Genomic DNA, 23,162 nt, shown 5'->3' with positions numbered 1-23,162 from the left:
CCTTCTAGTCAACGTTCCAAATATCCGATGCTTGCAAGTTTACACGTTTGCAAAATAAAGACAATTAACGCTTCAGATAGATTTATATTTAGAAAAACATATGCAATATAACAGTTTCTAATAGTTTCCAAATGCCTCGATATCACTATCAAATTATTAATGCATTGTAAAATTCCAACTTAGTTTACAAATTTTGAAATTTGAGGACATGATGCGGTTTGTCGACTAAGTCAATAGACCCCGGCACGGCTTAGTCTACAAACCCCATGCATCACCCTGTCATTCCGAGGGCCGTATGATAGACATGCGTTAACTTATATACGAATGAATCACTTCAAATCATAGTCAATGTCAACTAAACCCTTTAGTTAATTAGCTCTTCTTTTTCTTCTCCTTGTTAGCCCTGGTCTCCCTTAATTACAAACGAAACAAACTGTTTTAAGTAATTTCTAATAAAACTTTAACTTTTGAACCAAGAACTGTTTCAGTAGATAACAATTTAAAAATTAAGGAAAAAAAACGTAAGTAAATGTTGTCAACAAAATGACGCTCAATTAACGAAAACTTAAATCATGTGTCCGGACAAACTGATTTTAATAATAAATGTTTCTTTCACGTGCTCGAATTATTATTGCCTGAATTCTCCTTGGCATGCCTAAAATCAAATGAGAAATGTCCTGTTGAGAAATAAGTTCCCATTCCTCTAAAAGAGCTTCTTGTAACTGATTTGAGGTTAAAAAAGCAGAAACACGACTTCGTATCCTTCGCCTAAGCATGTCCCAAACATGCTCGATTGGGTTTACGTCTGGACCAATGCTGGCCAATCCATTACAGGAATGTTTACTTCATTTAAAAACTGTTAAATGACTCTCACACTGTGAGGCTTGGCATTATCATGCATCAGAACAAAGTCATTTCCAACAAAACCAGCACAAGACACAACAAAATCTTGGAGAATTTCTTTAAGGTCCCTGGCAGCTATTATGGAGCCTTTTGGAACGATGTACAATTCTGTATGGCCTTTAGCAGCAGAAATTCCAGCTCACGCCATAATTGGGCTCCCTTGATAGTCTACCCTATGACTGAAGGTACATTCTGCAAAACGCTTATGTGGTCTTCGCCATACTCTCTCACGGTCATCTGAAACCCGCAAGGTAAACCTGGACTCATCGGTAGATAAAACGTGCCTCCAATTATTATTTACAGTAAAATGAGCATGGTTTCTGGAAAACTGAAGCCGTGCAACTTAATGCGACTGCTTAAATTTGCTTTTTTGTCTAATTGTTTGTTCACTTACGTTAATATTCCGTACGTACTGAAGTTGTTTTCGGATTTGTACAGCCGTGGCACGACGATCTCGTAGACCATGTAAGAGGATGAAGCGATCATCACGGGCACTAGTTCTTCGTTGGGGACCGGTTTCAGGTCGTCTAGTGTAAGCTCCAGTTGCCAAGAAACGTATAAAAATACGGTGCATAGTACCATTGTATATTTGATACTTTTGAACAACATATCACTCACTTCTTCCGTCTGAAAACAGCGTAACAAAAGCAGTCACTGTTTCGGGATTTTTGGGACCATAATTTTTGAGATTAAATCGACGCAATTCAACTTCAAATTGTGTTTGACACTTGATTTGACTTAACAGTATACTCACATTAACAAGAACGTAAGAATAGCAACAGAATACCAACAGCTACCTTTGCATTTTCAAAAGTAATAATAAGAATAGTGTATTCTTTATTTTTGATTTTTTATGAATTTTATTTCAGATTATCACTTAAGTTTTATCAGAAATTACTTAAAAGAGTTTGTTTTGTTTGTGTTAATGTTATTATAATAATAAAAGTTTAAAGAGAATTAAAATTTCAAGTTTATTTTAAAAATATAAGTGCTCCATTTTTTGTGCCGGTGAGACCTACCATATATATATATATATATATATATATATATATATATATATATATATATATATATATATATATATATATATATATATATATATATATATATATATATATATATATATATATATATATATATATATATATATATATACTATTACCAAAATAAATATTTAAACTCTAGAGTCTTCCGGGTTGAACCGCGTTGATTCTCAGTGCGCCTAGCTTTCGATATCCTCTCTGATGTCTTCTTCATGACTTCTGAGATCTCAGTCTCCCAAACCCCCAGACACTACTACACTGATCACTACTGCTGCTGGGAATAGAGGACGGTTCATTGATACCGTCGACGATGACGTTGTTTGGGTGAAGGTTGGTGTGGGGGCTAGCGAAGGGATTGGCGCGGTACTGGCACGGGGATTGGCGTGGGGGTTAGCGCGAACATTTCTGACAATGGATTTTGATTCGCGGATTGAGCGGACGATATTTTCTTTATTCTTTATATTATTTTATTATACATTAAAATAAGTAATTAATCAAAAGAATATGAAAATAAGCTTTCTAATATGTTTATTTTTTCTCACGTTTTTTGCCCACGTTTTTCTCAGCAGAAATCAGTTACAAATTAAGCACCATGCGCCGCCATCTGTGAGCGACGGCTGAAAGTCATATGTGAGAACCGGCTGTATTAGAGCAGTACAATATCAAATAACTCCAGCGATTAGGTAGCTACCGTATCTCGCAAAACAGGAAAACAAAAAACAAAATATATATATCAATGGAAGGCAACGTATTTCTCACTATTTGATCGTCATCAGTACGGTGCAGCCAAGTTAGAAAAGAAGCTTGTATGGACGGATGAAGGAGCTAAGCGAGCTGTACCCTTTACCATGGATGAACTTATCGAGGCATTGGGTTCACTGAAGACTCGTAGGTCCCCAGGACTAGATCAGATACCACCTGAGGCGGTGAAGGGTCTAGGACGGGTGGAACCTGCGTGGCTTCTGGAACATATGAATGCTCTGCTGGAAGCACAAACTTTTCCTGAGCCTTGGAGGACATCGAGGTTAATACTGCTTCCCAAAGCTAGGGAAAAGTATCGCCCCATCTGTCTGCTTCCATGCATCAGTAAGCTGTATGAAAGGATGCTGCGAGTACGCATAGACGACATGATTGAGAGGTCAGGTGGTTTATCAAGGAGGCAATTTGGTTTTTGTAAAGGGAAAAGCACGATTGATGCAATCGTGAGTGTACTCGAAGCATTGCGCAACAGAGGGGATGAACATCGCTGGGCGGCTCTGCTGTTGTTTGATGTTAAGAATGCATTCAATACGTTGCAGTGGAACGAGGTAATGAAGGCAATGGAGGAGAGAGAATGTCCTGGTTACCTGATGAATGTGGTGGCGGAGTATCTGTCCGAAAGAAGGATTATGGCGGAAAAGGGCACGATCGTGGACGTGACGGCCGGGGTACCCCAGGGATCTGTCTTGGGCCCGACGCTATGGAATCTGACATATGACGGGGTTATGCACTGTGAATACGGAGAGGGTACAACCCCCTTCGCATTCGCGGATGACCTCGCTGTACTGGTAGTGGCTCGGGATGAGCCAGATCTCAAATACCGGGTTAGAAACGCAGGCGGCGTCGTAAAGAAATGGATGACGCAGCACGGACTGAAACTTGCGACAGAGAAAACCAAAGCCATCATTCTGAAGGGGACAAGGAATAGGCAAAATATTGAACTAAAATATGCGGGAGCATGTCTAACATCTAAGAAACATGTAAAGTATGTAGGAGTGACATTGCACCAGAATGGAAAATGGGGAGAGCACGTGCGGGAGGTGGTCCGGAAGGCTGCGAATAGTACGGCTGCGTTGGGGAGGGTGATGCCGAACATTGGAGGACCCAAATCCGAAAGGAGGAGGGTCTTACACGGTGTTGTACAATCGATCGTCCTCTACGCGGCACCAGTCTGGAGCGAGGCCGTAGAGATAACTGCCTGTAGGAGTCTCATGACACGAGTAGACAGAACAAGTCTGTTGCGAGTGGCATGCGCCCACAGGACTGTGTCTGCGGCAGCCTTATGGACCATCACTGGATGTGTTCCGTTGCATGTTTTGGCGGTGGAAAGAAAAGAGCTGTATGAGAGAAGAGGTCCAAACCTTACTGTGGCCGAGAAAAGACAGGAAAGGGAAAGGTCAGTTGAAAGATGGCAAGAAGAATGGAACAACACGGAAGATGTGGCACAGTGGACGAAAATGCTGATCCCAAACGATAAGAGATTGGGTGGACTGTGGCCACAGGCGACTGGATTATTTCCTGGCGCAGGTGCTCACAGGACACGGGTGTTTTAGGGCCTACCTCTATAGGATCGGAAAGGCTGATACAGATGAATGCCTATACTGTGGATACTCGGACACTGTGACACATACGATGTTAGATTGCAGCAGATGGATAGTGGAAAGGAACAGAATGGAGAGAGAGACAGGTGTGAATTTTGTTACAGTGAGAGAAATGATTGAGAGAATGATTGAAAATAAATTAGTTTGGACTAATATACACAGCTATATTCGTGCAGTAATCAGGAAAAAGGAAGAGGAAGAAAGACTGCTAAACCAACGCTAAAGGTAAGAGTGAATGATGCTGAAAGGTGAAGCTAGAAAAGTGGGTCACACTGTGTGAGTTGGAATGCGTGAGTCAGACTGTGGGGAAGGAGGAAATGCCCATCTGGAAATAATGCCGAACTAGGAGCGATGAGTGTCTTCTACGCGCTACCTGGAACGAGACAGGGAACCTCCTTGCTGATGAATAGAGTGTGGATGTGTATGAATGGAGAATGAATGAATAAAGGTAGTGATTCGGAAGTGATGCCGGCCTTACAGCGGCCATTCCGCTTCCGGATCGCTGGATGACAGAGGAGGGTCTGGTTTAGCAGGTAGGCGTTCGGCGTAGACTCGGCGACGAGAGGGCATTTTAAAGTACCTCGGGAACTATCGCCGGGAGTACGAAGAACGAATCCTGCACTAAAGTTAGTCAGGCGGCGCCCTGGACTAAGATGTCTTTTGAAGATTCCAGACCCCCCCTCTATAAAGACGAAAAAAAAAAAAAAAAAGTTAGAAAAGAAGCATGTTAGGATTTCTTCAATCCATTCTCTATATTGTCCATTTGATATTTATATTGTTTTTTGTTTGACTTCCTATTTTACTTGATCGTGATTGTTTTTTGATTGATTGTTTTTTTATCTTTTTTCGCACATTTCTTAGTTTCTTTCTATCATGATACATGTATCTTATTAACTTTATTTAAGATTATATCTGGTATGTTTTGATTTTTGCGTTGACGCTGTTAAATTTTTTTTTTATTTATTTTTATTTTTTTTATTGTTTTTTATCTTTTCTTCTCTGATAGAGTTTTTAATATCGCTACAGTAATGCCCCACTACTGAATCGCTCCAGTTCCGTTAAAATTTATCAATAGATCCGAAGTAAAAATTACAAAATAAATTTGAAACTAAAATTGTGGTTAATTCCCAAGTATATTATGACAAAATTATTTTTTATTGACATAGAAATATCGTGTATTAATCTGGCAGTAATCTATACATTAAGGTGGTCATTGATTAAGTGATTAAAAAACTTTAGCATTCGTCCAACAGAGGGTGCGCAAATGCATAATCGATAAAAAACAACCACTCTGTTTTATAAAATTGCACCATGCAGTTTTTATAAAAAAATTATAATTATAAAATTTTAGAGAAATTATTTCCAAAAAAAAACCGTAAATCAAACTTTATTATTTATTGAAAAATATCATTTAATTTTTCATTTATTAATTAATTTAAGTACATTTAATGCATTTTTCGGTAAAGGTTCCAATCTCTTCTAGATCCATGCAGATTTGGAATAGGTTGTTTGTTAATTACGCTGGTGCTAATTGTTGTAATAATTGGTGTATGACCTGACGATAACAATGAATATAAGGATTAACAATAAACATAATAATAAAATTTTGAATTTTGTTAGGGTTAAAAATTTGAACGTGGTGACCGTAAGTAAATACAATGGTATTTTGGTAAGATAGTTGGATCTATTTGTTTAAAATTAATTCAACTATTGTCTAAATAGTTTTATCGCATTGTTGGAGTATTTTTGGTTTTTGCATGGATTATATGGTTAGGCACGATCTATTTGTCTAACTCTGATCATATATGCTTATGTATGACCAAAGAAAAGGTGAAGAATGAAATAAATGTCTTTTTATCTTCCATAATCATTTATTTGTATCAAAAAGAAAAAACTTATTATAAATGAATTAAAACTATATATAAAAAGTAAATTTAGTTGGATTAAAACATAAAAATACGTAGTACAAAATTAAAAAAATTAATATTAGGAATTTTGCAATTTCACAAAAAAATAGAATGTCATAAGAAAAGATATTTAATTCATTAAAATCTAAAAAATACAAGGTTGAATGCTCGAATAAATGAACTTTGATCAAATAAAAGGCATATATCGAGCACAGTTTAATTTAATCTTGCCCAAGTACTTTCGATCCCTAGCCAAGATCATCTTCAGGGGCATTTCGTCAATTGCGGCCTATCTGACAAGAACAAAATGTCATAATGTAATGTACAATTATATGTTTATGACATTTTGTTCTTGTCAGATAGGCCGCAATTGACGAAATGCCCCTGAAGATGATCTAGGGATCGAAAGTACTTGGGCAAGATTCAATTAAACTGTGCTCGTTATATGCCTTTTATTTGATCAAAGTTCATTAAAATCTATTTTCATCATCACTTAAAATGTCTGGGTCGGTATCTCTATTGACACTAGCAGATGTTTTTAAGTTTGTATAAAAATTATAAAAAATAGTTGAGATGACTGGAAGGAGTGACATCAGATTATCTATTTTTTTTCTTTTGAAATATGCAATGTTTGATTAGATATTATTGGTATATCGCCTGAAAGTTGACCACCTCTATTATGTGGAATGGTTCTTCATCAAATAGTATTTTCTTAACCTGTATAATACCAAATTCATTTGTGTAATGTGGCCATTTATTGGAGGAGGTCTGGTATTCTTCTCAGTTTTTATATTTACCTCAACCTTAGAAATACCCTTGTAATAATATTAAACATCTTATTTAAAGATAACTCTGTATTGACTTTAGTTTCAGTTCAAGGTGTGCTTCATGCATTGGAGAGTCAAGTCGTGCTCAATGGTTTCGACATTCGGATGGTTGGAGATCCGGCAGCTCAACATTCAGCTCTTCCCAAGGTAACGCTGCTCCTCAAGGTCACAAGAGGTCACCTTGGGATTCCTTACCATCTTTGAGACAAGACAGTAGTATGAACGATAGTGGCTATAAGAGTGCCAGGACAGACAGCTTTGAGCAAAGGTAAAAATCAATTACGGTATAGTACTGCAAAAGAGTATAGTACCCCTAAGAATTTTAAATATTTTTTTGTGTAAAATAGTTTACTGAAGTAATCCCAACTAATAATAAAATGACCGAAACAAACACAACACGTGAATTCTAAACAACTTAACGTGAATAAAGAATTGTGCTCTTTATTTGACCTACGTGTCATGAATTGGTTATTTTGTTAATCCAATATTTAGGTTTTTACTGCTTCGCCATGATATGTGTTGTTTTCACAGGCAGGTAGTGTTGGCGTTTTTAGGCTCTGAAAGAAAAAAAAAAGAAAAGACCAAACATTTCTTGTAGAGATAGATTATTCAGTTTTTTTATTTAATCCTTAAGTCGTATTGAAAGCAGTCGTTTATAGCGAATTGTAAAAGCACTATCTTCCTCTCTTGTCGTTTTCCCGTTACTGGAGATCGTGATTTCTTCCAATATTCCTAACAATTTTTCTCCATTGGTCTCTATCTTCAGCTGCTCTGAGAGCTTCGCAGAATGAGTTTCCAGCTGAATTTTTAATTTGGTCAGACGACCTAGTTGGTGATCGTTCTCTTGGTCTTTTCTTAGGAACGTTTCCAGAAACAATTAATTTCTTCAAACTATCGTCACCTACGCGAACCACGTGACCAAAAAATTGCAGAATATATTGCAGACATATTGTGGACAGCCTTTTTCTAATCTCGAGTTGGTTTAGAATGGAAACGTTTGTCCTATGAGCCGTCCAAGGTATGCGCAGCATTTTTGTCCAGCACCACATCTCAAAGGCATCCATTTTTTAGTGCTCGCTAAAATTCAAAAGTATCAAGAAAAAATAAAATATTACAGTAAAAAAAAAGATTGTTAAAAAAATGTTTATTTATGAGGTAGATTATTGTAGTAGGAATAATAATCAGTTGGGATGAAGGTTTTTAGATCTTAAAGATCCTGGAACCTTCTGATGGTTAATGGCAATCTGTCAGAATGGAAGTTCGGTAGCTGAGCAAACTCCTTTGGATTAGTCATTTTCTTTTTTCACGCCTTTGGGAAAGTAACTTCCATTCTTCTTCAAAATTTACTTTATAAAATACATATATTTCAGGGCTTTAATTTCATTAATCTTGAAAAGAAAAATTAAAAATGTTTACTGCCTTACCTGTCAAAGGTGTAGAAAAAAAAAATTACCTCGAGATTTTCCTTCATTTTTTCCATGTCGAATGGATTTAAGAAATTTGACACCATTAAACGACTTAAAGAATGAATATGCTAAATATTTGCGAGTTTTTGCGAGCAAATACCAATGTATTCAGCAGGTACATTAATAATTTTATTTCGAAATTTTTTTTCGATGGTATCATGTATGGAATCTACCTTCATCTATGTGTGATCTACTTCAAGGTAGTTCTGTTCAATAACGATGTTCCTGGTCATCGCCACATTTATCAAAGCATTTGAGGCCGTAACGTTTCGATTTTAAGCTGCGTATCCGTCGCTGTAAATCACTACTTTTTTGTCTGTGGTGTCCAAGATTTGTGGTAGAACTTTATCTATAAGAAAGTATGAAATGACAAGCAAATTCTTCAACGAAAACTCCACCTTCTGTCTCATTTCATAAAAGCAGTATGCTTCCTTAGTTTTTAAATCCAATGCACAAAAATTAGGCACATTAAGTTTAGATTTGTAATACAGTGATGATAAATTACATTTTAGTGCTATAGCAGAGCCTAAATATTAACTGCAAATACGTAATCTTAGTTTTTATGCTTTTCTTTTTCAGCACGAGCCTGCTCTTTTCTTGTTGTGTATTTCTTGTATTCATCTTCAGATACAAAACCCAATTTGTATGACGTGCATATTTCGCAGGCGTCTTTTGAAGGATGAAATAATGATATATTTTCCGTATCTAAAGTGTTATTAAATTTTGCCACCAATACAGGCAATTCGTTGTTTGTAGAACACCAGTCCGAAACATAATAATCATTAAGCGACTCTTTTGATAACAACCGTATAGGCACGATTCCACGTTTAAACTACTTTCTAACGCTTAGCGCAACACAAAGTTGGCGCTTTTACCGTAGTGGGGGTCTTATGCATGGAGGTAGCCTGTTTTTGGGAAAGATATTTGAAAGGCTTACGATAAAAATTAGGAGTTAGCGGTTTGTGAACTGCTATATAGCTGGGTAAAGAAAGCAATACACAAATAAAACGATATTACGAAAAAAGTGGAGTTTGCTTGTTTGCAGATCAATCCATCGATATGTCATTCTAATTTCTAGGGCAACGTTGCCAGTTCAACAAAAATATTGGATCAGAATAGCTAAAAGGAGGACTGTGCGATAGACACATTATAAAATTACAGTAGATGCATTCCAATGTTCCCTGTGCCAATACCCTACGTTTATAGATCCTTTATACATTTTGGGCATTAACTTAACCCTCTCTCTGGATATTAAATTTATTAGATACGGTTTTTTGTTGTTAATGATAAAAATAATACCTATATAAAAACTTTAAACATTTTTGAACGTTCTTTTTTTATTTAGATTTAGTGCAATTCCGTTATCTATGATGACAACAACGAATCGATTCACGAACCATTATGTTAAGTCTGAACACAGGTTTACATTGAGAAAAAAAAGTGTACCAGTTTTATATGACGGGAACTGTACTTTTATTTGCAGTTTTTTATAAATAATCTAGACTATGTAGTTGACTTACTTCTCTTAAATTTTCGTCAGAGTACACGCTCTTCTTACCCTACGTCTGTCTACTTGTTATCCATTCTAATGCTCGTTGTTTGGTTATAGTATATGTTTTTAATAATCTCAGGAAATCTATAACAACTTCTTTCATTACTGGCTATTATCAATTTATAATGTTCATCATCATAGTTATCACTGCATTCCTAAAAGAGAAAATGCCTGGTACAAATAGAGCTTCTCGTGTACACAAGACGTTGCTATAGACATTGCATAAGACTTATTGTGCTATAGTTTTCACATTTCTTTGTTTTGGATGTTTTTAATAACGTTATGAATATTTAATAAATTAGTAAAACTGTTTTCTTGTGACATGTCCAAGTTAAACTTTATGTTTATATGTTAACGGCAATTACATTTTAACAAAAAATTTGACGTTTCGATTTCCACTCCGGAAACCGCTCGCAAAAAAAGGTTATTAAAGTATTTGGTTAGAAAATGGTATACAATCGCGAAGATTCTTGACAAGGTTACGTCATGTCACACAAGAGGTTAATTGACTTTTGGCCACGGTGTTATAGTCGACGAAAGATGTGAAGGTGGATGTTTTGCTCGATGAAAAGTTCAAACTCTGATTATTCTGTGTTTGGGAGTATTAATATGTGCTCTATACATTGTACAATATGATAGAGCATAATGTGTATACAGGGTTTTTTATTCCGCTATTGTTGGTATATTTTTGTTGGTGAGTTCTTCTTTTAGTATAGGCTACCAAATACTACTACATTGTGCTGATGGATTTACTACACATTTTTCTTAATATAGTAACAGTAAATTGTATCATAAATAGAGTTTCGTCCGTCATCCATACTTTTTTGTTTGTTGTTTGTGATTGTAGATATTGTTCTACTATCGCATTAACTTTATGTGGTACTTCAAGTTCTTTCTTTGTAGTGCCTGCTTTCTCGTGTCCAGTTAGAATCTGTCGTATACGTTTTTTAATTTGGCTTTTAGAATATTTACAATATTTGATAATTGAAATGTTTTTATACATTAAATAACTTTGTGCCAGTGATGTGATGTTTTAAATAATAATTTATTTCATTTTTAATTTTAGGGGTATGTTCGATCGGCAAGATAGTCTTAGATCTGACTACATGAGTGATAGGGAGTCAACGAGATATGGAATAGTACAACAAGCGTCAATCGAGAGTGCAGATTCCAGGCTGTGTTACCTGACTTCATCAGAGGTAAGTGATATAAATGTTAAGATATACTTCGTATCCAGAATAAATTACTTGGATTTATTTTTAAAATTCTAGCTCAATTTGTTAAAAGCACTTGTCACTCAAACTTATATCATTGATTGTATTTTAGTTAATATTTACTTTCCTTTCTCTTTATCGTTATGTTTCGTTTTTAACAAAAAGTATGTATTGCAAGTATTATTAATTATTACATACATTTCATATTTCGAAAATACACGTTATTAATTTAACAAGTTAACTGCCAGGAGAAGCAATTGTGAATCTTAGCTATTGACGCTATGAGAAGCACCGTTTCATCTCACGCCTTAGTCTATTTTAGTGCGTGATACAAGTGTGCTTTACAGTATCTGTTTATTTTAATAAAATACATTTTCTTAGTGGCCTAGTGAACGCTTTTACATTTAATAGCAATATGAATGTATTTATAGCAATAAAACAATATACTATTTGGTGTAGTAACTAGGTTTTAGTTATATATAACGTAAGTAATTGTTTATTTTTTATTGCAAAAGATTAGTAAATGTCGTTTAAAATAAGCAAAACATGTTTCTTATTAAGAAATAAATGAAAAAAGTGTGTACAACTGACTGTTGAACAGTTCCTTCCATTTGATGGACACATACCATTTCAGCAGTATGATTTGTACTTGGCCTAAGCACTTCGAGTATGTCCTTCCACTTAGTCACTCCCTCACCTGTGTAACTCTCCATCCCAATAATCTATCTTTTCTTTAATTTTGCACTTGTCACTTTTTTCTAATTAAGCTCTCTGTTTTGACTCAAAGTGCCCAGCAAATTTGCATTTTTTTGCAGTTTGTATATCTTCACTTTGAACTTATATCTTTTGATTACCTAATCGACAGTCGGAGCTACAGTATCATCAATGCAGAGTTGTTCCCTCGGTACTACCACTCTTTAAGCATTTTATCTTAGCTTCTCCAAAAAGGGAAATAGTGTATACAGTCGAGTTCTTTGTCAAGATTTTGATTGTCATCATCTTCTTCCTCTTTGTCTACTTTTTCCATTATGAGTTCGCCATTTTCGTCCTCCACAGCACTCTATTTTTCCAGTCTTCTTCTCTGAGGTTTTTATCTATTATAGCATTTTCTATGTATGTTTTCCATCTCGTTGTAGCAGGTCTTCCTTTCCGTCTGCTTCCTGGCGGATCCCCGTCCAATATTCTTTTCGGCCACATGTGCTCTGGCATTCTTTGTATATGTTCGTATGACTGCAGGGGTCTGTTTTCCAACCTTTTTGTAATTGAGCATTCTACTTCCACTCTGTTCGGTATTTTCTCTATTCTTATTCTATATGCTGTGGTAATTTGAAGACATATTCTCATAAAGTCCAGTTCAACTGTTCGTATTTTATTTCGTATTGATGTTGTCATTGGCCATACTTCTGCTCCATATAAGATAATATTCATCACTATGCTCTTTAATATCCTTTTTTGTGGTTTTCTGTGGAAATCTGCAATCTTCGATCCAATACATAAGTATTCGATCTTACACGTATTTATCTTGAGTCCTATTAGCTCATATTCTTCCTTAAATTTCCTTTTCATATATTCCCTGTCTCGTGCAAAAATGACTGGGTCATCTTCGAAAAGTAGCTGTAATATATTCTCTTGTACTGGTATGTCCATTGTTCCGCATTTTCTATACCATCTCTTCAAAGCCTGATATATATATATATATATATATATATATATATATATATATATATATATATATAGGTCATAGAAATCATGCTTTAAATATTAAAAATTAAAATAAATAAACAATTAGCTGATATATCATAGATTATATTTATGTTATCTTTTACCTGGGTGCTCGCCACTGGGCAGCTTCCCACTATGTTATTGTACATATATTATACATATTGCTTATTGTTTATAATGAGACAGATTGCAATAAACATTGGATGTTAAATAAAAAAAAAAAAAAAAAATAAATAAACTCAAACAAAACCAAATTTCCAAATTTTTAGTGTTTAGTCGCTTCAATTAAACGGAGTCTAAGTTGAGAAAGTTCACAAAATAACATATTTGGGAACTGTGATAACGGACCAACTAGATCCAGACATAGAAATAAAACGTAGAATAGCAATGATTACTTTTATGAAAATGAAGTCATTTCTTTGCAATAATCATCTCAGTTTAGAACTAAGACAAACAATAGTTAAGTGCTATGTTAGGTCCGTACTTTTGTATAGTGCAGAAGTGTGAACGCTAAAAGTATCGATTATGAACAAAATTGAAGCATTGGAAATGTGGATTCATAGACGAATGCTGAAGGTACCTTGGACAGCAAGGAAGACTAATGAAGAAGTACTAAGGAGCGTCAACAAAGATAGAGACTTCTAAAGACTGTTTAACATCGAAAAATGTCTTATCTGGGACTTGGGGAAGTTGATATAAAATATTACAACTGATCCTTAAAGGCAAAATAGAGGGTCGTAGAGGTATAGAAAGAAAACAAATTTCTTGGTTAAAAAACATTCGTGAATGGAGTTAGATATGAAATGCAGGACAATTATTTCATATTGCAGAAAATCGAAAAGCCTTTGCAATGGTGATCGCCAACGTCGGATTATTCTGAAATGGCACGCGAAGAAGAAGAAAACTTCATCTGTGTTTGAGATCTTTATTTGCTGTAATTGTTATTGATATTTCATTGCTTACTTAATTTGCACCATAGTTGTTTTCTAAGCACGCTAATAGGTGCTTTCTCCAAGTTTATAAAGGTCATATATGTGTCAATTGATTGTCATTAAAGTAGAAATTGACAAGTAATAATTGAAATCGATTAAGCGACCTTACGACACTTGACTTTGTTTTCGTATAATGTATTTTTTGATCAATAGAAATACAACTTTGGTAATCTTTGCAATCGCATCCCTATGAAAAGGCCAAAGTGACTTTATTTTTTAACCCCTCCCCCACTTAGGAATCCGAGTTTGATGTACGTATTGCTGGTTTTTTGCCAAATCCACTTAATAATATCGTCATTCACAAATAGTCCCAAAAAACTTGATAGTCAAGTTTGGAACAATAAATTATGTAATATTTTTAAAAAACTTTCATCATCCTGCAGTCGATTAATAAAATAAAATAAAAAAACTATCTAGGAGGTACAAACAAATAAAACAAATCAAACGTTTATCAATGATAAACCTATATAATGCCCAGGGCTACCGCTACCAAGTGTGCATCGCATACGGGCGGCCAACAATAGGGACGGTCAATAGCAGTCCACTGATGATAATACTTTTTTAAAACGAAAATAAATTCAAATAATTAAATAGTTATGTTTCAGATAATTCTGTGAACTCTAATATTCCAAACAATAATAATTATTCAGTACGTGATAATACTCAAATACGTTTCATTTATCATAAATACTTCTTTTTTTCATCCTAATCTAAAAAAAAATTCAGAAAATATTATTTATTGTATGAACTGCCGCCCTTTTCTAGGTACAGTCATAAAGTAGTTTCGGGAATACTTTTTAATTCAAAGCGGCTGGTGGCTTTCGGACTTCAGTTATTTGGGATTTCACACGTAGATACTTTACAAGAATTTAGGCAATTGGTTGTAAAGTTTCTGTTATAATATTGTTCCTATGGTTATGTTTGTAGATGGGTTATTATGTCTTATGTTCAGTCTTGGTTGAAAATTTGATGAATTTAGACACGCTTTTAATAAACGATTTTGTTTGTAAAATATAGTAGTGTACCCGTTTCTTTTGCACAGTACGTACCTACTGTATTTCGAAGTAACTTGGAGATCAGAGCAATTCTATTCGTATACGCGTTACGGCTACATATTATTTGGAGAAACATTATTTGGACAGTGTTTTTGGATTTATTTTGTTAAATTTGCCCGGCTTCGTTCTTAGTGATAATTTCAAAGTGTCCGAAAGAAAAAGAAAACGACTTTCAGGCTTTCAATATAGAAAAATAAAAGAGGTAAAAACTGAGGAGAAAAAAAAAACTTAGCGGTGCACTGGACAAGGTCTGTTTGAATTTATAGAAAATAAACTGAATGAATTAAATATAAATATTAATAATTTGCGTGGATAGGGTTACGATAATGCAGCCAATATGCGTGGTAAACACATTGGATTGCAGAAGAAAATCTGAGACAAATATCCTCGAGCATTTTTTATTCCCTGTTCTGCGTATGGTTTAAATCTGGTGGTAAATGATGCAGTAAAAATAAGTTTTGAGGTGGAATTTTTTAATACCGTACAGGAACTATATGTATTTTTTTCTTCTTCAAATATTAGATGAAACATTTTATTGAAGCACCTTCCAAAGTTGAAATTAAAAGCATTGTCGGACACGCCATAGGAGAGTCGGATCGATGCAATCACACCATTAAAAACCCAGATTAGTGAAATATATGATTGCAAAATGATAACACAAGGGATATGAATACTAGGACTTTAGCAAAATTCCTTAAAAATAAAATTTGGAAATTCAAATTTATATGTTCTGTTGTAGTGTGGCAAGATATTTTAAGTAAAATAAACGTGGTTAGCAAAATCCTTCAAAGTCCAAAATTTGACATAAATTCTTCACTTGATGCACTTGATAATTTAAAAAAATATTTCATAACCAAACGTTCTAATGAACATTTTCAAAATTTTGTAACCGAATCCAGAGAGATATCTACAAAAGCTAACATAGAAGAAGATTTCCCTAGCTCCTCTACCGAACGAATTAGAAGAAGAAAAGTGCATTTTGAGTATGAAGGAGCTGATGAACCTATATTATCTCCGGAATTGTCATTTAAAATAAATCTTTATTTTAAGATTTTGGATGCTGCCATAAAAGCAATTGAATAACGGACATTTTTAGTGTAATATATGGCATAACCAAAGTTAAAAATGATGATGAACTTAAAACCAATTGTGAGAAAGTGAATCAAGCCCTTACAGACATAAACAGCTCAGGGACTGACATTAGTGCAACCGATTTATATGAAGAAATTAAAGCTATTCAACCATTTTTTTCCGCAGAAAAAAGTCCTAGTGATATTCTTGAATATATTTACGAAAATAATCTTGTATCAACATTTCCCAACTTAACTATAACAGTACGTATATTCCAAACTCTACCTGTTACTGTAGCTACGGGTGAGCAGTCGTTTTCAAAACTTAAGATTATTAAAAACTAATTGCGATCCTCAATGAAGTAAGATATACTTTCTGCTTAAGCAATTTTATCTATAGAACATGAAGTGTGTGCGACATTGGACATTAAAGATACTAACTGTCAAAAAGTTTTCCGAGACGAAAGCCCGATAAGTGCGTTTTTAGTTTTTTTATGTGTTTATGTTTCTATTCACGGTTTATTTTAATTAAATGGACGTTTAAATTAGGATATACATATTCTGGATGTTGGATCATGGTTATTAAATTAGGATAAAGGACGTTTAAATTAGGATATTAGGATGGGACATTAGGATATTAGGATATACAGTAGGATATACATTAGGATAATATATGGACGTTGGATCATGGAGATTAGTATAAATGTTCAAGTAAGTATCTATCTATTTACAAATTATTATTGTTATATTATGCACCTTCTGCACATTTCTTTAAATAATAGTATGTATGTCTAAAGTGTTGGAAGGGGGGCGGCAAATATTAAGTTGCACACGGGCGGCCAATACCTTAGCGGCGGCCCTGATATTGCCTATACTTTTAATTTTTACAGAACACTTATGATATGATACAATGGTAAAAAAATCAGTCAATATTAGATGCGGTAATACCGTACTTAGAATGCCATGAAAATAATGGAAACAAAATATGTATATGCATGTGCTTTGTTTAATTTTACGGGTTACTCAAAACTATATCGAGGCCGGATTGACTAGCCCGAAGAGCCGTACATGGCCTGCGGGCCGTATTTTGATCATGTCTGGTTTAGACAGTTTAATCGGCGCACTTCACATGTCATGTTACTTCACATAATGTAGATAAAAAGTATGATTATTATAATTTCTTTTAATTATTACCTATTAAGCTTGAAGTATACTATGAAACGTAGTATCGTCAAAGTTTTGATTCTTTTTGAAGTTATTTCAGGTTTGAACGTAAATATGATTTCCAAAGCTTTTTCGTGGACTTAAAACATAAGATTTCTTTATAACTATCTAAATCTTTTTTATATGATTAGTTGCTTTTGTAAAACCAAGATTGTAGAACTGAGAGATAAAATAAATAAAATTGTGATTGTAGCCATAAATTCGCTAAAAAGCAGGAAGTTGCCGGTATATCAGACCGGATAGCTAACGCGCTCCTAAAATATGGAGGACAAAGTTTAACCCTAGAGATGACAAAACTTGTGTAAAAAATAATATTATAATGCAAGATACTAGAAGCATGAATAAATAGCATAACAATACCAATGTTTAACACGTTGCGTACGGCTGTACAAAAAAAAATATACCCCCAGCCGGCGTTTTTTTATGTATCTAGATTCATTTTTATCTAATTAACATGCCACAGTAATTTTTCTTGTTTGATTTTCGATATATCATAAGTTTTTTTAGAATATACTTTGTGGCACAACGTTTGTTTCACGCCGGCTAAGGATTAATTTGATTATTCCAGCCGGCGTGGTTTGTTACGCGTACCACACTCTATATTTCGCGCCAAATGCATATTCATGGTTCTTGGAACAGTAGTGGGGTGACTGAATTTGCAGATCGTTTGTATTCTGCGTCTAGTTAGAAGTAGTCTTAGTTGTTATTAGTTGTTGCTGACGGAGTGTTGTTATCGTGCCATTTATTGCAATATGGGAGATTATGAAAAAGAACAGAGCCGTCTACAAGCCATTTGGGATGAGATTATGTCTGATGAGGACAATGACAGCGAATTTGCCGATGTTTATTTGTCAGAAGAAGTTCATTTGTATGAACCTGAATCTTCCAATGAGTATTCTTCTGATGGTTGCGAGGAGCCAGTTCCCAAAAATCGTGTCAAGAAGATGAAAATATGAAAATAATGAAAAATCTGGCGAAGGTATTTCTAATGTGGTTTCTGCAACCGTGAGTTATTGAACTTTATTTTTATTTTGTCAACAATAAACAGGTAAACTTTTTTGTAGATGGATTTGGAATCTGGTTTACATGAAACTATTTCAATCCAAGGAACAAGGACTGTTGAACAACAAACAAATATTATTGATGTAACTATGCAAGAAGTAATTGATATGGCCACAATTACTGAAGAAGTGTGTCATAGCGAGTAATTTCAGTGGAGGGAAGTTGATGGAACATCGCTGAAAACATTCGATTACAGTGTAGAAAACGACGGAATAAAATCTTCGTATTACGAGAATTATATAAATCAAGAACCATATGATTGTTTCAAGATCTTCGTTACTGACGACATAATAAATTATATAGTTAAACAAACCAACTTATATGCACAGCAGGTTTTACAAAATTATACTACACCGTCAAATAAGAGGAGACACAAAAAGAAGTGGGTTCCCACAAATACTTCTAAAATGAAAAAATTTTTTGGCAATATTATGTGGATGAGATTAGTCAAATATCCTCGAATAAAAGCATACTGGAGTAACGACATTTTGTATACAAATTCGATAAAAAGTATAATGTCTCGAGATCGTTTTGAAGAGCTATTAAAGATGTCGCACTTTAGCGACAATAATGACTGATATGTAGTAAATGATCGGCTAAGAAAAATTACTCTACTTCTCGAGAAATTAATTGAACAGTTTCAAGCAGTAATGTTGCCATGTGAAGAAGTATGCATAGATGAGACACTTGTGCCCTTTAGAGGACGCATAAAATTTAGGCAATATATAAAGAACAAACGGCACAAGTTTGGCCTAAAACTGTACAAATTATGTACTATAGGTGGGTACACATACAATTTCAAAGTGTATTCTGGTAATGATAAGACTGATGATGGTAGTGCTTAAGCAGGAGTTGTGTTGCATTTGATGGATAATCTACTTGACTGTGGGCGTAATTTATACACCGACAACTATTACACAAGTGTGAGTCTTGCAACCAAGTTACTAGAAAGAAATACACATCTAGTTGGCACTGTAACAGCTAATCGTAAACTCCATTCTCCCAAAATACTAAATTAAAAAAAAAAATGAAATTGTTGCTGAAAAAAGTTCTACTGGTATAGTAATGCTAAAGTGGAAAGACAAACGTGACGTGATGATACTTACGACAAAACATCAAGCAGACACGACTAAAATAAAGAACAGGCGCGGTGAAATAGAGAAACTAACTGCTGTCGTTAGTTACAACAGTTGCAAGATCTACATTGATTTATCAGATCAACTCAAGTCTTACAATCTTCTTCCAAAAGAAAAAATCGTGTGGACCACATGGAGAACGAAAAAGCAGATGATATAGAACAACTAGAACACGTTTTGGTACACCATAAATAAAACCGTTGTGTTGTGTGTTATAAGGCCTTAAAAGAATCAAAGGACAGGTACACTGCAGCGAATACTTGTTCCCGATCAGTTTAGAAATGCAATGGGTGTAAAAAGAATTATTGTATTCTTTGTTTTTTTCAGGAACATGATGAACAAGAAATAATATTTTTTTCGTAATTTTACATGTTTTGTTATAGTTTACTAATATTCCGATGTTTCATATGCTTATTATAGATTTCCACTAAAACAGAATTTTTACTATTTACATTTTTTTATTCACCTTACCAAAAATAGGTTCATAAAATCAAAACAAACGTCCGGCGCATATCAGCCTCTCGCTAGGACGGCTCTTTTTGTAATTCTGCTTAAATAGCACAGTAGCATGAACCGTTTTGTAATACACGCCGTCTAAGTGAAAGTATACCATGTGGTACACCATTTGTGCCACGCCGTCCAAGGGTCAAATCAAGTGTGAGACACGTATTGTCTCACGCCGTACGCAACGTGTTAAAAAAGAAAAAAAAAGAAAAACCCAACAAATATAGGTTTATAAATTTACTGAACACTGCACTCAATCTTAGTACAAAATTCTTAACAAACAGAATCAATAAACTAATAACGTTATCAGACGAACAGCAGGGATTCTGATTCGAATGATCATGCGGAGACACCGTGTTCATAGTAAGACATATCACAGAAAAGGCCATTCAATATAATAATATGGCATATCTACTTTGTAGCCTGAAAAAGTTTGAAGTATTAAAAAATTAGGGAAGAGATGATTTGATAATTTAAACAATGCAGGAGACTAAAATCGAAGACAAAACTAGTCTTAGGAGAATATATATATATATATATATATATATATATATATATATATATATATATATATATATATATATATATATATATATATATATATATAAGCATAAAATAAAGAAAGAACTTTGTGACTTTTATGTATTAGCTTGGTTCGATTGTTGCTAGAAACACGTTCTTTAAAGTATACACAAAGTTATGTACAGACTAAAATATTATTTGGATTCTACATTTTTTTGCAGTCGAACTAAGCATTAACAGCGTAGCTCGACATGATCTTTGAAGCTTCACAGTGAATCACCTCTAGTTTAAAAGTCTTATAAAAATTCTATAATTGGTATTATAAACTTATGCTTGATTAACTCCCAAACACGCATTACCCAAGCGTGGCGTTTTAATGGCTTAAAATCCCAAAATTTTTTTCCACGAAAGACGAAACTACTGAACGGTCCTCAATCTCCGGCGACTCTAACCTCCAACCAAGATAGCGGTTGAAACAGGTTTGTAGCAGAGGGTGCTAAGAATCTCCGAACAAAATCGGGCTACTACAAAGAGTGACAAATACATATTACTTTATACAATGTTAGAACTCATTATATCAGACCAGAAGATGATGAAACTGGAGGAAGATCTGAAAGAAATAAAATGAGACATTATCGGCCTCAGTGAAATAAGACGAAGAGGAGAAGCCCAAATTACTCTTAAATCAGGACACGTATTTCATTTCAGAGGTGAAGAAGACACTTAAAATGGTGGAGTAGGATTCATTATACATGGAAAGCATAAACAAAGTATAGTTGAAACTATCAGCATAAGCCCCAGGATTGTATATCTTATCTTCAAACTAAATGCAAGATATAACCTTAAGGTAATCCAGACATATGCTCTAATGACTACCCACTCGGACGAAGAAATTGAAGAATTTTATGAAAAGCTAGAAACAATGTTACATGGCACACCAGCATATTACACAATAATTAATGACGACTTTAATGAGAGAATGGGGTTTAAACAAGATGATGTAGAAATAGCAATAAGTAAGTATGGATATGGCGAAAGGAATGTACGAGGGCAAAGATTGCTGAACTTCTTACACCAGGAAAATTTAGCCATGATGCATTTTTTTCGATGTACTCTACAAATTTTTAATAGGAAGCGACCACAGATTAATCCGAGATACTATTAAATGTCAAATTAAAAAGAACAAAGATAATCCTAAAAACAAGAAAAAAGACATGGATTCTCCCAGAAAACAAGACCTGTATGAAGATACACTAACTAGACATATACAAGTTATCCGTTACGAATCTTGGCGATCATCATGGCAATCTTTATCTTTTCTGCAGCAGCGCGGAAAAGCTACACAGATGTTGTATTGAACCAGATTCTGAGGTTCTTTAACCAAGATGCCCTTCTTCTTCCTGGACCTCGTTTTCTAAATATTTTTCCTTGCAGGATGGCTTGAAGAGGAGCATATCTGGATTTATTTCACATAATATGTCCGAAGAACTGTAACTTTCGGGATTTGATGGTGGTCAGTACCTCTCGGTTCTTATTCATTCTTCTGAGGACCTCCTCATTTGGGACTCTGTCAGTCTACGGGATCTTAAGCATTCTCCGATATAGCCACATCTCAAATGCTTCCAGTTTTCTGCACATATCTTTGTTCAAGGTCCACGATTCAACATTATAAAAAAGGACAGAGAAGACTTAGCTTCGCAGAATTCTTACTTTTGTATCAAGAGAGAGGTTGTGACTCTTAAAGAAGGCCCCCATCCGATTAAAGGTGGATCTAGCTTTTCCGATGCATGCTCTAAGCTCCTGGTTGTTGGTCCATTCTTCATTTATTATGGTGCCGAGGTAGTTGTAGTGCGTCACTCTTTCTACAGGGGATTGGTTGACGTAGAATTGACCTTCTGTTATTCTTTTCTTGCTAATTATCATAAGCTTTGTCTTCTTAACGTTTATATTGAGTCCATATTGTTGACTGTAATACGTGATTTAAGAACACGATACAAGAGAAATAACTTAAATAATTCAATTTATGAAAGCCAAAGGTTAAAAGTTTTGAGTCGAAATACGAACAACATAGCCAATAAGAATATGTACAAAATAAAAAACAAAGATGGAAACATTACTACTGATAGAACCAAAATCCTTAAGGTTGTCGAATCCTTTTATCGCGAAATATTTGAGAGCACCGACGAAAGACAAAATAAGTCCCTGACCAATATTACAAACCAGGGATCAGAATTCATGCCAGAAATAACTTTATACGAAATTAAAACAGCACTTTTAGAAATGAAAAATAAAAAATCCCCTGGCGATGAGAAAGTAGTGATCGAAGCGATCAAACTAGGTGGAAATAAAATTATCCAGGCTTTGACCAAGCTTTTCACCGAATGTATCTACCAAGGAAATACTCCTTTTTAATGGAACAATGCAGTCATTATTTTATTACACAAGTAAGGAGACATAACAGATATAAAAACTACTGTCCTATCAGTTTGCTTTCACACATATATAAACTTTTTACAACAATTATTAAAAAAGGACTGGACGCTAAATTAGACGATCACTTACTAGTGATAAAGAACCTGATATTTGTCGACTACCAGAAAGCC

General features: G+C 34.5%; 1 protein-coding gene across 1 annotated transcript in view; it reads left to right on the top strand.

Moving 5' to 3' along the window:
• LOC140446636 (protein still life, isoform SIF type 1-like) overlaps positions 1 to 18,543 on the top strand; it is a 246,305-nt gene extending 227,762 nt beyond the window's left edge. Inside the window, exons 15-17 of the mRNA XM_072539222.1 lie at positions 7,081 to 7,308; positions 11,125 to 11,257; positions 18,400 to 18,543. Coding sequence (XP_072395323.1) covers positions 7,081 to 7,308; positions 11,125 to 11,257; positions 18,400 to 18,543 — 505 coding nt within the window. The remainder of the gene's footprint in view (positions 1 to 7,080; positions 7,309 to 11,124; positions 11,258 to 18,399) is intronic.
• Positions 18,544 to 23,162: the final 4,619 nt, after the last annotated feature.

This window comes from Diabrotica undecimpunctata, chromosome 7, assembly GCF_040954645.1.
Source record: "Diabrotica undecimpunctata isolate CICGRU chromosome 7, icDiaUnde3, whole genome shotgun sequence".
NCBI lineage: Eukaryota > Metazoa > Arthropoda > Insecta > Coleoptera > Chrysomelidae > Diabrotica > Diabrotica undecimpunctata.
This window is presented reverse-complemented; position numbering and strand designations above follow the sequence as displayed.